Source organism: Melozone crissalis, unplaced genomic scaffold (assembly GCF_028551555.1).
Source record: "Melozone crissalis strain CALT ecotype California unplaced genomic scaffold, PUWL_Pcris_2 ptg000008l_1, whole genome shotgun sequence".
Taxonomy (NCBI): Eukaryota; Metazoa; Chordata; class Aves; order Passeriformes; family Passerellidae; genus Melozone; species Melozone crissalis.
In genome coordinates, this window is record NW_026535786.1 from 13,492,560 (window position 1) to 13,510,810 (window position 18,251).

The 18,251-nt window shown below is 42.0% G+C and overlaps 1 protein-coding gene across 1 annotated transcript in view; it reads right to left on the reverse strand.

Moving 5' to 3' along the window:
• CASR (calcium sensing receptor) overlaps positions 1-18,251 on the reverse strand; it is a 40,158-nt gene that overhangs the window by 11,622 nt on the left and 10,285 nt on the right. Inside the window, exon 3 of the mRNA XM_054269672.1 lies at positions 16,615-17,493. Within this exon, the coding sequence (XP_054125647.1) occupies positions 16,615-17,493 (879 nt within the window). The remainder of the gene's footprint in view (positions 1-16,614; positions 17,494-18,251) is intronic.

The window sequence follows — 18,251 nt, forward strand, 5'->3', positions numbered from 1 at the left end:
TCCCAGGATCCTATCTCTGTATCTCACAAGTTCTGCTCTTCACAGGGTGAAAATACAGTTTAAACAGACAAGGAATATATAAACACTAACCTTTCAAAGAGGAAGTTGTAGACTCTGAATAACCCCAGAACTATTATATATTCACCGGTCTATCAAAGATTAGCTAAAGGCTTACAGTTAAAAATGTGTCACTGTGTTTTGTAACTAAAGATAGAAACACTCATAACCAGGACTAAATCCACAAAGACCTAAAAGACCCTGCTTCAGCCAGGCCAACAGCCTGTGTCAGGGGTAGGTGTATCATATCCTGGAACCAAGAGTTTATGAGAGAAGTGTTGACCTTGTGGCTTGGATACACTGTCAGCAGCTGGTGGAAGCCTGTGGGGAGAGCATTGTGCAAACTGCTGCCTTCAGATATTTCTTTCTGTAATTTTTCCTTTCTTTTCTCTCTGTCACAGACTTCATGTTGAATTGCCATGCCTTTTAATTAAAACACCTATTATTGGAAAGGACTTGCAAGCTACCCTCTACTTCACCATCCTATTATTCCTGGTAAGGCCATTCCCAGCCATGCAGCATCCTATACTTTATCCAGGCTAAATATTCTGGGTCACGTGGTTTCCACCTTAATGGGAGGATCACAGAGCTGTAACATAAACACAGTTGTTATTAGACCAGGCTGGCAGCTCACCTGCCTAGGACCTGTTTCAAACTGTGGCCAAGAGCAAATACCCACACCAGGAGCACAGGGGCTGTGGCACTCCCCCTGAACACTCTCACCCATTTTGCAGCTCAGTGACTTCCCAGGCCAGAGCTTTTGTACCTGATAACCTCTGGGTGGATTTTTCTTCCATGACATTACACATTTGTGTTTTGCACCTGTGTGAACTTTTCACATCCACAGCCTCCTACAGCACAGAGACCTAGATTTTGTGAGACAAGCACTTCTTCATCCCTTTTGGAAGAGCAGCTACAAAACTCTTTTGATTTTTATGCTTAAATTGATAAAGAACTGTCATTTGCTGGTCATCTTTTCCATGCTTCTCAGGACTTTACAACCTTCAGACACCTCTTTCTCAGGCTGCTGAGCCCTGTCTGGTGTTGCTACAGCTTGTACAGCAGCTGTTTCACTGACCCCTCTCCAAGCATTCCCAGTCTTCTTCATCAGATCTGAGTCCTGCCCATGATACTGAAGAGAGATGCACCAAAGGGTTGAGGAAGTGGCCCCAGCACACCCTGTTTACCTCTGTGTCCCTTTTCCAGGGTGACTTCCAGTTCTTAAAAGTGCATTTGCTTTTTTTGACTCCTATTCAGATAAACCTGAGGAGTCCACCATAGACTTGATCAACTTCATTTGTGATGTCAAGTCTCATAATTGATTTTTATTCTCTGCTGACTGTCTTTCAACCAACACACACATAAGTTCTGAATTTGCTGACAGACTACCAGAAGATGCCTTCAAGAAGCCTGAGCATACTCTATGAATAGAAGTTCCCTTATCCATACACATCCCAAAGCCTTCAACGCACTTCAGGATGTTTGTGAGGTAGGGCTTCTCTTTACAGAAGTCATGGTCACACTTCCTCAGTATATTCTATTTTTCCTTCCTAAATTTTTGAACCCCAATTTCTAATAATAGGCTCAACCAGGCTCTGCTAGTTCCTTGGATCTCCACCAGAACCCTTCAGAAAATTGATGTCTCATCTGTCAGCTTTCTAGACCTCAGGGCCTAGGATTTTTCAAGTGAGGAGATGGGCACTGCAGCCAGCTCTTCTGCTGCTTCATCTGTGAGCTCTGGCATATCCCTTGGGTGAATATTGTTCACTTGCCTGGAAGTATCAAGGTTCATTTTGCTCTTGTGTTCCATAGTTTCTTCTATAGTCAGTTCAATTAGACACATCCTCTAAAAGTCCCTCATAAATAACCAAACCTTCTTAAGTTTGTCCATGAGAAGCACACTTTTCTTCTCTCATGGCCTTACCTTGTCTTTTGCAGTGATAATCTATGGCTCAACAAACAATCCTACTCCTGAAATGTTTTAAGTATGATTTATGAGCTTTTACCCCATTCCAGGATATTGCTTATTCATTTTTCTGGCCTGCCTTATTTTATTTGTGCATTTAATCTGCCAGAGTTTATGAATCTTCCAATTTTACTCACTGAACATAACTCAGTTACTTGAAGGACGCTGTCTCACTTTTAACAAACACCACCTAATACCTTTGTTTTGCTTTGCCAGCTTTCTTTCTCCTCCTTTTCTTGATCTGCAGAATACACTCACTTTCTGTCACTAGTACTGAGGCTGGTGCCAGGCAAAAACATCCATTCTAAATTTTGGATGCTGTCAAATAGCAGAGAATTTTGTGTGTGCATGCATGTCCAAAGCTGAACTTTGAGCTGTGTTCTGAAGCACAAGCCACAGACTAGTTGAACATTTTGATAGCAGCTGGACTAAACAATAGTGGCATGTCCTAAACACTCCAGTTAGTAACGAGATAGGAGACAGATCCACCAGTTAGGAGGCTGATTGAAACAAAAACCTAGGGCTCAGGGCTAGAAATAAGAAAGTGAAGATGATATTTGGATGAAACGCACTGGGTGTAGGGCAAGATCATGCAGATGAAGGATATGTGTGGAGACAAATGTTGGGGTATGCTCAGTAACCTTGGCCAGTAATGGTTGAGAAAGGTAACTGAGAGGAACTGCACAGCATAAAGTGAGAATTTCCACCTTGACAGACCTCCACTATGTCCCTACCAGGAGGGGAAGTTGAGACAAGGTGATGTAACACTGCGGGGAAAGCAAGAGTGAGATATCAAGCAGTTAAAAGTTGTAGTCTTGTTAATTCTTAAATAAATGTAAATAAACATCAGTATGCAGGTGTGCTATGAGCTGTCCTTTACTCTGTCTCAACTGTGACAGGTCCTTAACTAGTCTCCATGTACTGTCAAAGGTTTAATATCCTTGGCTTCTTTCTGCAGTTTCTTTCTGATTGTTTTCTCCCTAGGTCAAATGGTCCTGCAATGGAAGAGAACCTGGGCACATTATAGGTGTCTGTCACCACATAACAGACAATTACCCCACCTAACACACAGTTGCAAGCAGTCCTGTCTTGATAATTAACATACATTTTCCCATGCTTAAGTTTTAATTTCTGTCTACCTATCTCTCTTCAAGCCTGTAAAACAGTTCTGGACTGATAGGTACCAAATGTTTTTCTCTTTGGTTTGGTAGAGTGCCCGTGCTGAGAGCAGCCAACAATAGCACATCATGGCTCAGTGTGAATGAAGATGAAAAGTTGGCAACTGTCCTCAAGATGGCAAGCCCTGACTTTCACTTTGCATTGCAGAAGGCCCAATCTCCTCTCTTGTTTCGGATCTCTCATCAAGCACATGGAAAAGATGCTTTCATAATGGTGTAACAGGTGTAAGGCCTTGAGAGATCAGCTGTTGCATTAGGCCATAGGTTATGATGGACAGGACCTGGGTTTTGCCAGGTCAAGTATCATGAAGAAATATGCCCTGGCCAGTTCTGAAAGAGCCACTCATAAAATACTTTAAGAGAAAAGTTGTTTGAAGCAGTAGTTTTTTTGGTGTTTTTTTTCTTCCTTTCACTTTCAACTACCTATGTGTCAATCTTTGTTTACAGGTTAGCAAAACTCAAGTTTTTTCTTTCTGTATCAAATCCTTGATTCCTGCTGCATTCTCTAATTTGGAATATGTTGTTCTGCCCTTTTTTATGTAGGGCCAACACTTGGGCTCTCTGAAAGGCAGTGCTGTCATCACAACATCAACAAGTTCTGACACACAGGAACTGAGCAGGCACGAAGGTGCTGGCCCTGACCCCTGTGTCAGTAATACCTGTTTCCAGAAGCCTGAGGCAGGGCAAGATGAATTTCACCCTTCTGTCCAAAGCATTCTTCTTGTCAGCAGGAGCTGAACTTTCCTTCTCCTCCATAACCTCTCCTCCTTCCTTGCTGCCCGTCGTGCACCAAGAGGGACAGCATCAGTAGTAGTGCTGATGTTGTTTTTCAAACCAAGGTTCCAGAATATGCCAACAGCATTAATCTCACCTTTTTCCAAAAGCCATTCAGAAAATAATGGAATTCTTCAGCTAGTGAAGGATGTGTTCATTGCCTCACACCACTTGCTATATTCACAGAATCATAGAATATTCTGAGTTGGAAGGGACCCACAAGGATCATCAAGTCCAACTCCTGGGCCTGCACAGGACATCCCAAGAATCACACATATGCCTGAGAGCATTGTCCAAGTGGTTCTTGAACTCTTCTCAGGCTTGGTGCTATGACCACTTTCCTGGGGAGCCTGTTCCAGTGCTCAGCCGCTCTCTGGGTGAAGAACCTTATCTCAATATCTGATCTAAGCCTCCCCTGACACAGCTTCAGGCCATTCCCTTAGGTCCTATCTCTGGTGACCAGATTCCACCTAAGCTGCCTGGTGTCTATTGGTTTACTGCCCTGAAGAAGTGACCGTTAATACTTTTTATCACTATAAAGGTATCTTGGGTGGAGAAGCTGAAAGGCACCCAGGAACAGAGCTGTGATTCTCACTGTAAATACCTCAAAAAACAATTGGATGTCTTCTGGTTACACACATCCAGCTCCATGCACAAGGAGTGCCGGGTGTGTAGTTGGGATGCTGAGCACTTCATGCCAAAATAATGAAAACCAGTCAGCGCCTACTGTGCAAGGCCTGGGCTGTACTCCAGGATTAAACTGTCAGGTTGGCAACAAGGCAGATGAACAAAAGGGGATAGACCCTGGAAGAAAGGCTAGTGTCAAAGAGAGAGGAATTGATGGTCAGCCAAAGACACACAGACAATACTCCCAAGGGAAATTCGACAAGACAGGATGGACATCTCAGCTCTGGTGAAACACTAGAACTGCACTGAATTGAAAAACAGAACAAAAGCAAGAGTTCATTCAATACTCAAGAATAGCTGTGTGAAGCCTGAGAATAACTCAAAAACATTCAATGTTGTTATGCTTTGATAAGAACCAAATTATTTCCTTGTAAAGCTGGGAAGGTCATTGGATAAGACAATTTGATTTGTATGACAAAAACAATGTGCCATATATTAGAAGTAATAATTTAAGCTATTCATAGTCTTTATTGAAGAAAATTAACTAGCCGCTCAAGACAAAGACCTGTTCATTATTGTAGGCAGCTTAGTAAAATCATTCTGTGCCTTGTGCAGCAGGAAGACCAACTAAATATTAGGATATGAAAGTAAGAAAAAATTATACTGAAAATATAGCATCAATAGTACAAGTGTCATCTGGAAAAAGCTGTTAGTTCAAGTAATTTGATCAGAAAAGAAGAATTAAATTAAGATAAAAGAGGTCCACAGGTGGTGATGATAGCTCTTGGACAGTTAATCTTCATTTCAAGAGAGATGAAAGCATGGAATTATGTAATTGTTTATAACATATGTAGTGATTTGTGGGAAAGAGGTGGTATATTCTCACAGAAGCAGAGACCCCTGTCCCTGCAAAGGCAACTGACCTTATTCATGTCTCTGGAGAAATACAGCACATCCAGCTGACATGACGAGATGTGCTGATTGTCATATTGTAACTGATAATTGGTTCTGCTCTGCTTCTGTCAAGGATATGGTCCCTAGGCAGACGGGGGCTGGATCTCTCTCTGCCTCTTCCATTGACCAGTGCCCTTGGGGAGGAACAGCACTGGTGCTGACATGGGGACCCATGCATACATTCTGTCCTTTCTCTGTGTGAGAGAAGCCGCATCTCCAATAGAAACTTGCAGAAATTGGGAGAGCTCATGTGGACTGTGTTGGAAATACCTTCACTTGCTGCTCAGAGGATGGCATTTGGCGCTTCCCTGTCTCATTCTATGCTATGAGTGCTTGGAAACTGGTGAAGCCTGGAGGTTCCTAAGACAGGGACCAGTTCTAGTGCCTGTAACTGGGCTTGATGGGTCAGCTTATGTGGTGTTCTCACTAGCAACCAAGTGACCCTGCTCTGCTGCTTAAAAACTGCGGCAGCTTTGGTGCTTTATTGACAATAAAAGGTGACAAAATGAACAAATTAATAGCTATTACTACAGCAGTAGAAGCAAGTAACTTAAATCAAAAATGTCAAAGGCAAGCTTTTCTAAATGGGACTTGATAGAAAATGGGACTAATCTGATTTAGGATCAGTACCATATTTACAAGGATGTCCAGAGATAACTCAAAAGACCAAGCCTAGTGGATTTTATAACAGAGGCTGCACAAGTCAGGTCTGACTGCGATACTTCAGAAAAACCCATTTGGTATTTACTGGTGGCTGCAGATGCCTCGATTCCATTGCAAACCTGAGTCTGAAATGCTTCGGAAAGACTTGTCTGATGATTCACAGAGGTTCCCAAGGGAATCTAGAAAATGATCTTGCAACATTTTGGCATTGCATGGCTGCTTTTCCAGACTGATTTAAGCATCAGTAGGAGGTTGTAGGACGCAGTAGGGATGGGACCCGGATATTTTGTTCCCCCAAGGTCCTCCACAACTCCTGCTGGCCCTGTGCACACTTACAGTTCTAAATGCAATTGTCCATAGAACACCAGTCCTGAGCCTGTACTGTGTAATGCTTAGCTGATAGTAAACAGCACCTCACATAGGTGTGCTCTGGTAAAGAATCATGATTTCGCCCAGTGTGACCAAAGTTTTACACAGGGAAAGGTGAAATCCTCTCAAATAAAATTCAGTACAAACATATTTTTTAAAGTCAAACTCAAAAGTGTGACCTTCGAATGACAGTTCTTTTTTTTAACTGTAATGACTTTTTTTTTTAGTGAGAAAAAGAAGAAACAATTCACTTTGAGTCTGTCAAAATGTTGGTTTGGACAGTGATGTTTGCATTAAGTGCAATTAGTGAATTTGACTAGCTAAAGAGTAGAAATGAAATGACAAAATACTTTTTCACCTCTAAAATTTTTGGTTTTTTCTGTTTTAAATTAAGATTCAGCTGTATGATGATACTGCAATATATTTGTATGGCCCAAAGCATGAAAGTGCAGTATTACTTCCCTAGAGTCCAAAAAAAATCCTTCTTACAAGCAACTTCAGGAGTTAGGGCATCTGGAGTAGCCTCAATCCCAGTTCAGTGCCATCCCAAAGAGACTTAATCTCATTTGCTGACTGCAGGTTCCTTCTGGGGAGAAATGGCTGAAAGTGACTGCACCTCTCCTCTCCTTAAGTTCTGTGAGCATTAATTCTTTTCCTAGGAATCAGGACAAAAATTATGGCAGCAAAATCAAAAATAATGTCTGCGGAAAACCCCTAGATGCAGGATATAATTCTATATAAAATCAAGGGGACTTCTGGCTAGTGTTTACGCTGGTGTTGTACAAGCATAGGACAGTGATGATGGAACTCCACAGAATGGAAAAAATCCATGGACAAGCTAGAGGAAAGGACTGACTGACTGTACCCTATGCATGATAAACCCATTTTCAGTTCAAAATTTTGCCTGTGTGCATTAAAATAAAAGCTCATTAATTGGAGAGTGTTGATATGTTGCCATCATCATCATACAAAGAGAGCTCAAAGAGCAGTATTTATTATGGTGGGCTCTAAAAGCACTAATCCAACATGGAACATCCAAATAAGACTGAAAAAGACAGGTGTTGTAAGAAAAGAACAAAAAGCTGAACATAAAAATTCAAGGAGAACAAAGAAGAAAAAATTCACCAGGCAATGTATAAGAAGTTCCTTGAACATACTAAAATTGAAAGGTGTCATGTATGCCAGATCCTTATAACATTAAGTAAGCTGTAAGGGACAGCTGAAGAGGATGGAATGCTAAAGAGAGAGCTGAAGAGGGGCAGGAAAGCTAAATGAATGATGTGTTAGTACCCTTGCTATCAGAAAAAACCACAGACATTCTTATCTCAAGGGCACTTGTTTTGGAGCCATAATGTGACATTAACTGAGGTAGAAAGTTCTTAAAGAGAGATTAGAGGCCAGCCTGGGCAATTTAAATTGGATTTAAAAGGCTGACAGAACCAGGCAGTTCATCACAGCAGTCCATGAGCAATAAAGAGAGCACTAATACAGCAGGTTTATGATATACACATAAAAATGCCACTGGCTTTGAATGACAAAGTCAATATGCTATCTAATCTTATTCCACAGCAACCCCAATCCACCTTTCTTCTACACCTGCAAGAGTAATGCATTCCCAGCACTGTGCCCAAAGTTCTGCTCAGTGTCAGTCTCTGGTGGGCTGCAACAGCTGCCAAGAAATGACAATTCTGTAAAAGGCAGAGGGAGGTCCTCTGAAGCCAAAGGCTGGTTAGCCTGACATGAATCACAGGAGCAACAATGGAAAACAAGAGTTTAGGGCTGAGGAGAGATTGATAAAAAACTGTAGGATGGAAACATAATTGCTGCCACTTAGTAACATTTAAAGAATACAGATCTTCCTAAATTCAAGTTGGATTGACAGACATACTCCTTCAAAAGTAAAATAACTGAGCTTTATGCTTCACATATATGGATCAGGAATTGCCCAACAGATATCAACAGAGGCAGATCGTCAGTTCATGGGGAATTCCTCCAGCTTCAGTAAACAGCTCACTGTTTCCCAATATGTTCATCAGTACCCTGGCAGCAAATCACTGCTGGAAAAAATTGCTGAAAATTCATGGATTAAGGTAATGGTAAATAATATTAAAGAAAAAGCATTTCCCCTCAGATTGCTTTCAGATATCTGTGTTTAATACAGGGGAATTCAGGCTTGTGCATCAAGGCATAAGGAATTTACACCAGGCACAGAAAGGGCACCACCTGCTGCAAAGAATTACTGGCAACTAAATGTGACCTTTCCATTGTGGCACAGAAGGCTCAGGTACCTTGTGCTCCTACCAATGAGGAAGTAATAGGAGTATGCAAATGTGGGATTTTTTTCACTGTCTGGCTGTGCTGAGTCTGTTGAAGGAATACTGAATACATGCCAAAAAGAGGGATGAGTGAATGGACAAGGTACAGAACTAAAGCAGAAAACACACCTTATGACTAAAAGACCACTCTGTTTAAATTATCAAGGTAAGACTGAGGAAGAATTTGATCAATGTGCATAAATATTATATGGAGAAAAATTATGCCTACTTTATCTGGACTTTTAAATCTAATAGAGCAGGCCCAAGTAAGGACCAATGAAACTAAAGGTCAGTAAATCCCAACAGGAAATCAGAGATGATCTGTGACAAGAGACGTGGCCTGCCATGGATCATATTAATTAAAAAAAAGGTCTATCAGTCAGCATGTCTTTGGGGAAAATAAATCTTGTTAAACACAAGTTTGGCTGTCAAACACAGCCTTTCAGAAATGAAATACCTAAGTTTTACATTTGATGTGAAGCAGCCTTTAGCTGGATCAAGATTACTTACTTTCCTGAACATGGCATAAATTTACATAATTAATTATACAAAGGATTTCAAACTGCATGATCATTTGGGAAGTGACTCTGTTTAAACATGTTTTAGGTTTCTGCTGAGGTTCTGTGGAGAGAGGTAGTCTCTGGACAGAAAAAGGCAATTGTACAGCTACAATTGAAACCTAATTGTCAGTGCTGCTAGATGGTATTTTGTGCTATGTGCTCCTGTCCATACCAGCCATGGCATGAAAAAAAATCAGATCCACTTAGTCCAGACTTGATGCCACTATTGCTTTGGTTTTCACTTGCAGTAAATACAATATGGAGAAATCTATCTGGTACAATAGCCCCAGGATGCTGTGTACTAAGGGTGAAGGATCTACTGGCAGGAGTCCTAACTGAGTAAATGATGCATTAATGCTATTGGGACATCACCATACTGCACAATAACTGTTATGGTGAAGTACCTAACAGCTTAAGATAGGGCTTTTATAATTAAATAAGGTTTAATATTAAATATGTAAATTTTTTTCCTATTATTAAAGCTACTAGTAGACCCAAAGGTCCAAGTGCTGTGTTTTCAAGTAGCATAATTCACATATGTGGTCTTGTGTAAACAAAGTCTGATTGAAATGTTTTTTTTTCTGGGACGTGTTTAATGCCATCCCTGCCCAGCTGTGCAGAGAACAGCTGTGTAGATGTGTCCCTTTACAGCCCCTTGCTGTCACTTTCTTCAAACAGCCCTTTATGGAGCAGTCTTTTCAAAGCTCCACTGAGGTCTGAAATGCATCCTGCACAGAGCACTGCTGACACTGCTCTGAAGAACTGTGCTGCTGCCTAGGCCAGGAGAAAGTCATAGCTTTTGACTGTAAATCCATTCCTATTTGGAGCTATAGGATGAATTCCTTCAGTGCTTGGGTAAGCTCTTTGTTAGAATGAGAACCAACAGATTCTGCACGCTAGGTGTCATTTCTTTTAACAGAACCATGGTAATCCATGAAACCTGAGTTCAATGCTTATTTATAATCTAATCAAGAAGTACTATCCATGGGGGTAAAAAAAAAGAAAAAAAAAAAAAAGATCCCCAAAGTTTTCTATAGACACAGTGAAGTGTGGAAGTGTTTCAGACATTCAGAGTGGGTAAGCACAGTCATGGGTCCCATCAATGGTCAGCTAATATTCCAGGGGATTCAGTTACTTTGTCTGGGCACATGTTCTACTTGGCTACTGGCTTAAATCTGGTTTTTTTTCCATTTCCTCTATTCAATGTAAGTCTTGGCCAACAAAGAAATCTAATGTCAAGACTTTGATTTCTTCAGTCTTTCATGTCATTCTTCCTACAGACACTGGTAAAAGTCCTTTTAGAGAAAAGCATTGCTTCTAGTCCAGTTGGAAGATCACTCTTATAGTTCTACAAGGCAAAAGGGTCACCATAAAAAGTAATTTGTTCTCATTCCTCCTAACTTCTGTGTGGAACAACACCAGTCCTTCATAGTGCATAAAAGTTCACTTTGGGGATAACTAAGTGCAACTGGCTAGTAAAGCATTTGTGAAGATAGCTGACTACCCAGAAATAAATGAAATAATAACCTATGCTGTGGTTATAATGACTTTGAAGTTAGCTTCAACCCCATCTTGAGATAAATGGAAATTTTTTATATATCCCCTTGTTTCCTCATCTCACTTTGTGAGTGGCTTTAGGAAGCTCTCAAGGTGCTCTTTGTCACCAGCTCCATTTGTGAGAAGTATCAGGAAAGGTCAGTCCTGGAAGAAATTTTACATCCTTTTGTGCAACAAAGACGTGCTGTGTCTTTGTAACAGATACTGGTGTCTGAGGTCTTGGTAATTCAAGGGATAATTGTTATCTGAAGCTGTTACAGAGAGACATTGTATGAGCATTTCATGGAGCCTTCCCTAAATTCCGACTATACACTGAAAAAATGACTTTTCCCCAACTGACAGAAGTACTTATTAAATGAGCTTCATAAATATAAAAAGTTATTTTAAAATACAGCTTTTGTTGTAAAGCAGCACATAAATGACTATATTAAATGTGACTTTATGAAAAATTCAATGTGTTTGGGAGCAGACAAGAATACTGTGGGTTTGGCTATAAGGCAGTGTGTACTTCCCCAGTTCAGAAGAATCTCAGCCATTCTTTACTTAGTAATTAATAACCTTAACTCCTTTGTTGTATTTGCTGCATGTAGTTCATTCACCCTTCCTCTAGCAGCCTTGTCAGGGCAATCATTTCCTATCACATTTTCTACTGGTGAGTCCAGTTAATTCTTTCACCTTTTAGCTGTAGAGACATCTAAATAATACTCCATCTATTGTCTGCTTAGTTGGTGCTCTCAGCTGATGGCAAGTTATCTTCAAACTGATGAATAAGCAATTGTTTGTTATTGGCCTGGTGGGGAAATAGCTGTGTTTGCTCTGTTGACCCCCATATTTCTGTGTGTGGCTCAAGTAGTGTCCCTCTCATCCCGCCTCCCACAACAAAGGCACTCCCCTTGCCTTCTGTTCACAACAAATACATCTCCAGTGCATTTGTAATGCAGAGTAGGCAAGGTTTTGCAGTTGCCTGACATTGAACAGCTTCCTCTGCTTTCTTTGTGATTCCCCCCAAATGAGTAATTTTCTCACCAGCCATAGCTAATAGCTGTTCTGATACTGTTTAATTCTGTATACCACAAAGCAGCTGGTTTTGAATTGTTCAGATAGGCCTCTAGTTTAATAGACACAAAAATTGATTAGATAAGCCATTAGGCTCAAAGGTCTATATCATCTAAGGCGTTATTTACTTCTTTAAAGCCTTCCATAATCAATCCACAATTTCCAGCCAGGAAGACACACCTAAATGTAAAGCTGGAGAAGGTGCCAGTCCATTTTTACCTGTTCACAATGAGCATCACCAGCACTGAGGAAGGAACTGTTGGCTGGGAGGTGCCCAAGTGTAATAAAAGAACTTAGATGTTGCTAGGTGAAGCCAATTTGTATTTGTTTTTATTTTGTGGAATAGCATATGACAACTTTTCACTGAGTCTGAGGTCAGTCAGATTTCCAGGCATAGAATAATGCACACAAGCATGTCTCTAACCTGCAAATCATTAGCACAACACATTTTTCAGCCCTTGCACTGTGCTTTGCCTTGGTGCCTAGGAGAGCTCTTGTTTTTCACTCATGCCAAAGTTCAAAGCCTCCAGTGCAACAGCAACCTGCAAATTGTCTGGGAGTCAATCCAAAGATGCTCTCTGCTCAGTGACCCTGTGGCTGCACACCTTTGCCTTCTCACATCCTTGGGAGCCTGTCTTCCCCATTTAATCACAATGCTTTTACTGCAAGACAAAGAGACGTCCAGCAGCTGCTCATCAAGAATCCAAATGTATGGGCAGAAACTGAGTGACCTCAGTCCGAAAAAAGACAAATTTTTCATCTTCTCACACAAAAATAATATGAAGCCGGAAATATTTGCTCTGAAAGACAGATTCCTCATTAGTTTTCTTCCTATTTTTTTTGCAGGACCACAGGGTGCTTGTAGTGAGAGAGAGACACCAGAGAGGCTCCTGTAAATGCTCAGAGGGGAACTGAAAAAAGAACAGAGGGACTTTTTCCTAGAAGTGACCGCAGAAATAGCCTCATGAGCTATTTGACTAAGAAAATGAAGGAACTTGAGGGACTTGAGAAATCTTATCAGCGAAGATATTAAGAAAAAAGGGCTTCAAAACCAGACTGTTAAAGCAGTTATGGAGAAACAGGCCAAAAAAGCTGGTAATTTTGACAAAGAGGCAGCATCAGTACAACAGTTCTCAGACTGTATTCCACCCCCTGCCATAACTTCCCACTTCCATTCTGTAGCTTATGGGAGAGCCTATGTTTGGGGTAGGCAAGTCCACAAACCAGAGCAACACACAGAATTAGCTCTACTTGATATGGTCTCCTAAAAAGACACAACCCACAGCAGAAGAGAGTGGTCTTCTGACAGCCAGAATTATTGGAAGCCTTTACGAGGATTTTTTCTGTTCTACTATTTTCACCCATGCACTTGAATTCTCAGTGCTTTTTATAAAATTTTGCCTTGCCCCGAAGTGACAGAATTTATAAATTTTGTTCAGGATTGCCCTGCACCTTTTTGTTACCTGAACAAAACAGTGCAAAAAGAAGCAACTGATCTGATCTTGTTCAATATTGTGCAGGACACAACAATGGCACATGCAGACAATACTGTCTGCCCTTTGCAGCAGGCATCTTGCAAAGGTGTGCACCTCGATTATCTTCTGCCTTACAGCAGTGTAGATTCTTAAAACAAGACAGCTCAGATCGCTCAGAATAAGGGCAGCACAGGCATCCTAATAAAGTCTGCAATATTCTACAGAGTTCTGAAGTGCCAGCTGCTCCATTTTCAGACACAGGATTCTGAATTCCCTGGCCAGCTCTGCATGTGGAATGAGTGGCACGGGTTCCTCTGGGCACAGCCTGGAAGCTGTCCTGCCTGCTCACCAGCTCTGCCTGCATCTCTGCATCTCTGCTCATGCTGGGCAGCCAGACAGCTTGGGCTGGCCAGTCCCATCTCCACTGGGAATGCCCATAGCCAGCTTCAGAGGCATTGGTAGAACAAAAGGAAGCACCACTGGGTTTATGGACAGGATCTGTCACAGATCACTGACCCAGGTGGAGAAAATGAGCAAATGGTTTCTTAAACAAGTGGCTATAAATAAGTAAACATGAAAGTTGGTAGTATGTGATATTTCACCTTAGGAGACAAAAATCCTGCTCTCCCCATGCTGAAACACACCTAGAGATTCCTTAAACTATAGATGGTAAATTCTTAATAGGAGAACCTCACTCAGTTTAACCAACTCACAGTGATTTGTGCTAGGTTGTCCATTTCAAATGAACCGATCACTGAGGTAAAAATCCTGGGTTTATATACAGACCTGCACAAGCACCCTCCACAAATGATACAGAACACATCCTCCAGAAGATTTGTGTTATAAATACATTACATTTGCAATTAGCAAACAACAATAAAAACTCATATGTGTTAAAAGGATAACGCCATTGAAAGGCAACAAAATTAAATAGTACATAATTAAATTGTGAAATGTATAATTTTTGCTCCCCAGCCACCAACCCTGCTGGCAAGGGCCGCTCCTGACAGGAGCTCAGGCTAATGGAGGCACAAGTTCAGCAGGTTCACCTTATCTGTACCACACAGCACCTGGCCAGTAATTGCACACACTGTGAGCAGCTGCCCTCCAGTCACAGGTATGGGAGCCTCCTAGCACTGTCCTTGCTCTCTTGGGTCACTTCCCATCAAGAAAAGCCTGACCTGACTGTGAGAAAGGGAGCAGGCAGTGAATACTGGCAGAGGTACCACTGCAAATGAGATTGACTTTAGTAGAAAGATTTTTTTCCTGTGTGGTTCTCAGAAAATTACTCTGGAAATGCTGGAGGCTGAATGTTTGTGAGGTGAACTCATTACTCCCAGGGCTGAGGAAAGCTTCCTGAAGGTAATGAGCTGCAATGCCTGGTATGAAGTAGGTGTGCACACAAATTTGGCATTTACCTGCTATTCATGTGTTTGATTTTGAAACAAAGTGAAAAAAATGCACAAGAAGGCTTCATATGATGGTGGTGGTTATAAGTATAACCTGTTCCTTTGTAGTGCTCCTGCCCACTGAGGTTATTCTCTCCTACCTGATTCCCTCCTCTCAGGCAGGTATGGACACCCAGATGCCTAGATCAGCAGGATGCTTTACATTTTGATGTGTATATCCTTCAGCACCCGACAAGCAACACAGAAATGAGAGGTCATTCTTCTCAAGCATGGAAACTTCAACAAACACATTCTTTTACTTAGCAATGGCATGAATATCCAGCTTTATTTTCCAAGCTGACAAGGCATAAAGGAATGAATTAAACTACATTTATTCTGGATCATTTTTACTGACAACAGTGAAAGCTACATCTGTCTGTGACTTGCTCATTTCTGCCAAAATTTTCCTGAAAAGCAGAATAGCTTTGAAAGACAGAAACTTCACAGACAGCCAGCAATTGCTAGATTCCTCTAAATCAGGGTCAAACATTGCACTCATCAACTCCGAGTAAAGTGGTTTGATAAACCTGTTCAGGCACCTAGAGCAGTGCAAGTTTCCCATAAATGCCAAGACAAAGCCTTTTACTTTGATCTGGATATGTTTTTGAGTTAAAGGAAACTAGACAGGAACCAAAACTGCAGTCCCCTTATGTGAGTGTGAGCTGACATCTGCAGTTTGTGGCAAGGGCAGCCTTTGTTTTGGTTAGACTGTCCCAAAGAGAGGAAAACACCAATGAAAATGGGGAAGTGTTCCTCCATTTATTCACCTGTGTGTTCTGATTTCAGGCATGTTTGGGCTCAAGTGTTTTGTGATAACCAGAATTTGCTACATATTTGACATACCATCATCAGTCCATGCTAATTGTGTTAAGAATGCAGTAGATATTAAAACCACAAAGTGAATACCACATTGGATAGTATGATCAAACACATAGTAAGGTAGAGAGTATTCATAAAGGATCAGAAGACAAAATGTGATCCATGGGCCAGTGGGCAGAATGTGTTGAATGAATGGGTAAGTGGGACTAAGTCATTAATGTAATTTCATCAGTTCACAAATACCACTGCCAAATCAAAGCAGCTATCTATTTTCTGCCCAAGAGCTACACATTATTTTCCTCCATTACTCAATCTTCTTTAGTTTGATCCTATATAAGCTTAAAACTGTGAGGAAAGAAATCCAGCCTGTATGGAAAATTGCTGTGGGATTGCAAAAGATTTAAAGCTTGCCAAAGAAAATGAACTCTAAAAACTGTTTTCCTTGTTTATGTGTTCTCCTCAGGCCCTCTTGTTTATTAAGGCTCAATATATGATCAAGTTACCTTGCGTCAGCCAGGCTGTGGTAATTGTCTGTGTGTGCACTTTTGGCCCGCAGCAAATGCAAGAAAATGTAACCTGGTTTAAGCCCCTTTCACTGTAGGCCTAGACCAACTTACCTTACATTCCCTGTGGGTGGGAGCATGCACCTACCTCAGACACAGTCACTCACTGCATCCCAGGGGGCTTGTGCTGTGTCTGAGACCCAGGATTAGGAGAGGCACCCTAAAGGGCATTTGGGACAGCTTGTCTTTCCTTCTGCAGGTATATTGCACAGGCACACGAACGAAGGGCTTACCTGCCATGCCTCCACCTTCTTTATGTCTGCACAGGACCCGTTGGTGAAGAGGCCCTTCCCAGGGGTACAGGTATAAATATCCTGCAAGGCATGGGCGATGGAATACACTGCCAAGTACACGTTATAGGATATCCGCAAGTGTGTGTAGTCCATGTATGGGGTCTCCACGCTGGTGATGTTCTCATCCCCTGTGCACGGAGGTCGGAAGGCAGACGTTCCATTTCCAGCTCCCAGCCCCTCTTCGTGCCCCTTGTGGAAGGAAGTGGAAGCAGGAGAATTTTTGGATCCATCAGGGAGATAGCAGTTAAATGTCTCCTCCCAAAACTCCTTGGCAAAGCCATTGTTGGTGGACTTGGGATGCACCTTCTGCAGGAACTCACGAAATCCTGGGATCTGTCCTGCCTTCAGCGCAAACCCGATGGTGCTGCCGATGACACGGAAGAACTCCGGCATGGCTATGAGGGAAGAGCTGGCCCAGGCCTCGCTTGCCAGCCAGATCTTGCCAGTGATGTTTCTCCTGACAATCTCTTTTATGAGAGGCTCCAGATCTGGGCCACTGGAAAAAACAACAATCACTCTTGCTGTGGAGTTCTGGATGACCTCTACCACCTGCTGGATCTCCTCTTCATCTGAGTACTGGGAGATGAGCTCGCTAAAATCAATGCAGATATCTCTCTCCTCCGCCTCTTCCCGAAATTTTTCAATCCCTGGCCGGCCATAGTCATCGTCAGCTGCGATTGTTCCCACCCAGTTCCAGCGAAAGTACTCGATGATGTCTGCCATGGCCGTGGCCTGATGCTCATCGTTGGGGATTGTGCGCAGGAAGGACTTGAACTGGTTCTTGTTGCTCAGGAGACGACTGGATGAGGCATAGCTGACCTGTCAGAGCACAGCAAACAAGCAAAACACACCATAAAGTGAAATGCCTGAAATAAACTGCCTCCATTTACCTAGCATCCCTGCCAGCCTGGGAAGCATGTTTTCTTAGCCTGTGTTTGCAGGTGATCCACTCTGAGGTTTCTCCCAGCTGTGCCTGTCCTACAGAGGCTCTCATACAGGAGCAGCTGCTCAGACCTGAGAGGCTGGAGCCAGCTTGTGCCCACCTGCAAGGTCAAGGATCTGAGGGAGAGAGAAATGGACACTAGACTGGAGGAATAGCAAAGATTTCTGTCAAATCCAGAAATAAGAAGAATGTGCCACCTAGATAAATGAGGGCAATGCACTGAATTAAGACAAAACACAGGCTTTCCCTGTCCTGAACCAGGCATGAGACAGCAGGATGGTATTGCCATTTCAAAGCTACTCTGTCTTTCTCTCCTTGCCTTTGACATCCATCCCCATTCTTAAACAGGCTCCTTTTGCCTTTTATATACAATCCCTGTCAGCTGACATAAGAAGAATGTGATGTATTTCAGCTTCCTTGATCCTGCAGCGTGTTATGGTAATGCTACTTTAGCAGTGTTTCCTGACTGCTGGCCAGAATCAGCAAAGAAGCCAGTCCATGTTTCATAAGCCACCATGTTTTATGGTTAAAACTGGATTTTATTTCCTCTTCTAAAGCTATCAAGAAATACTTTATTTTCCTAATCAGAACAAGTACCACATGCTCTTAAGATATAATTTGAATTATCTGCAAG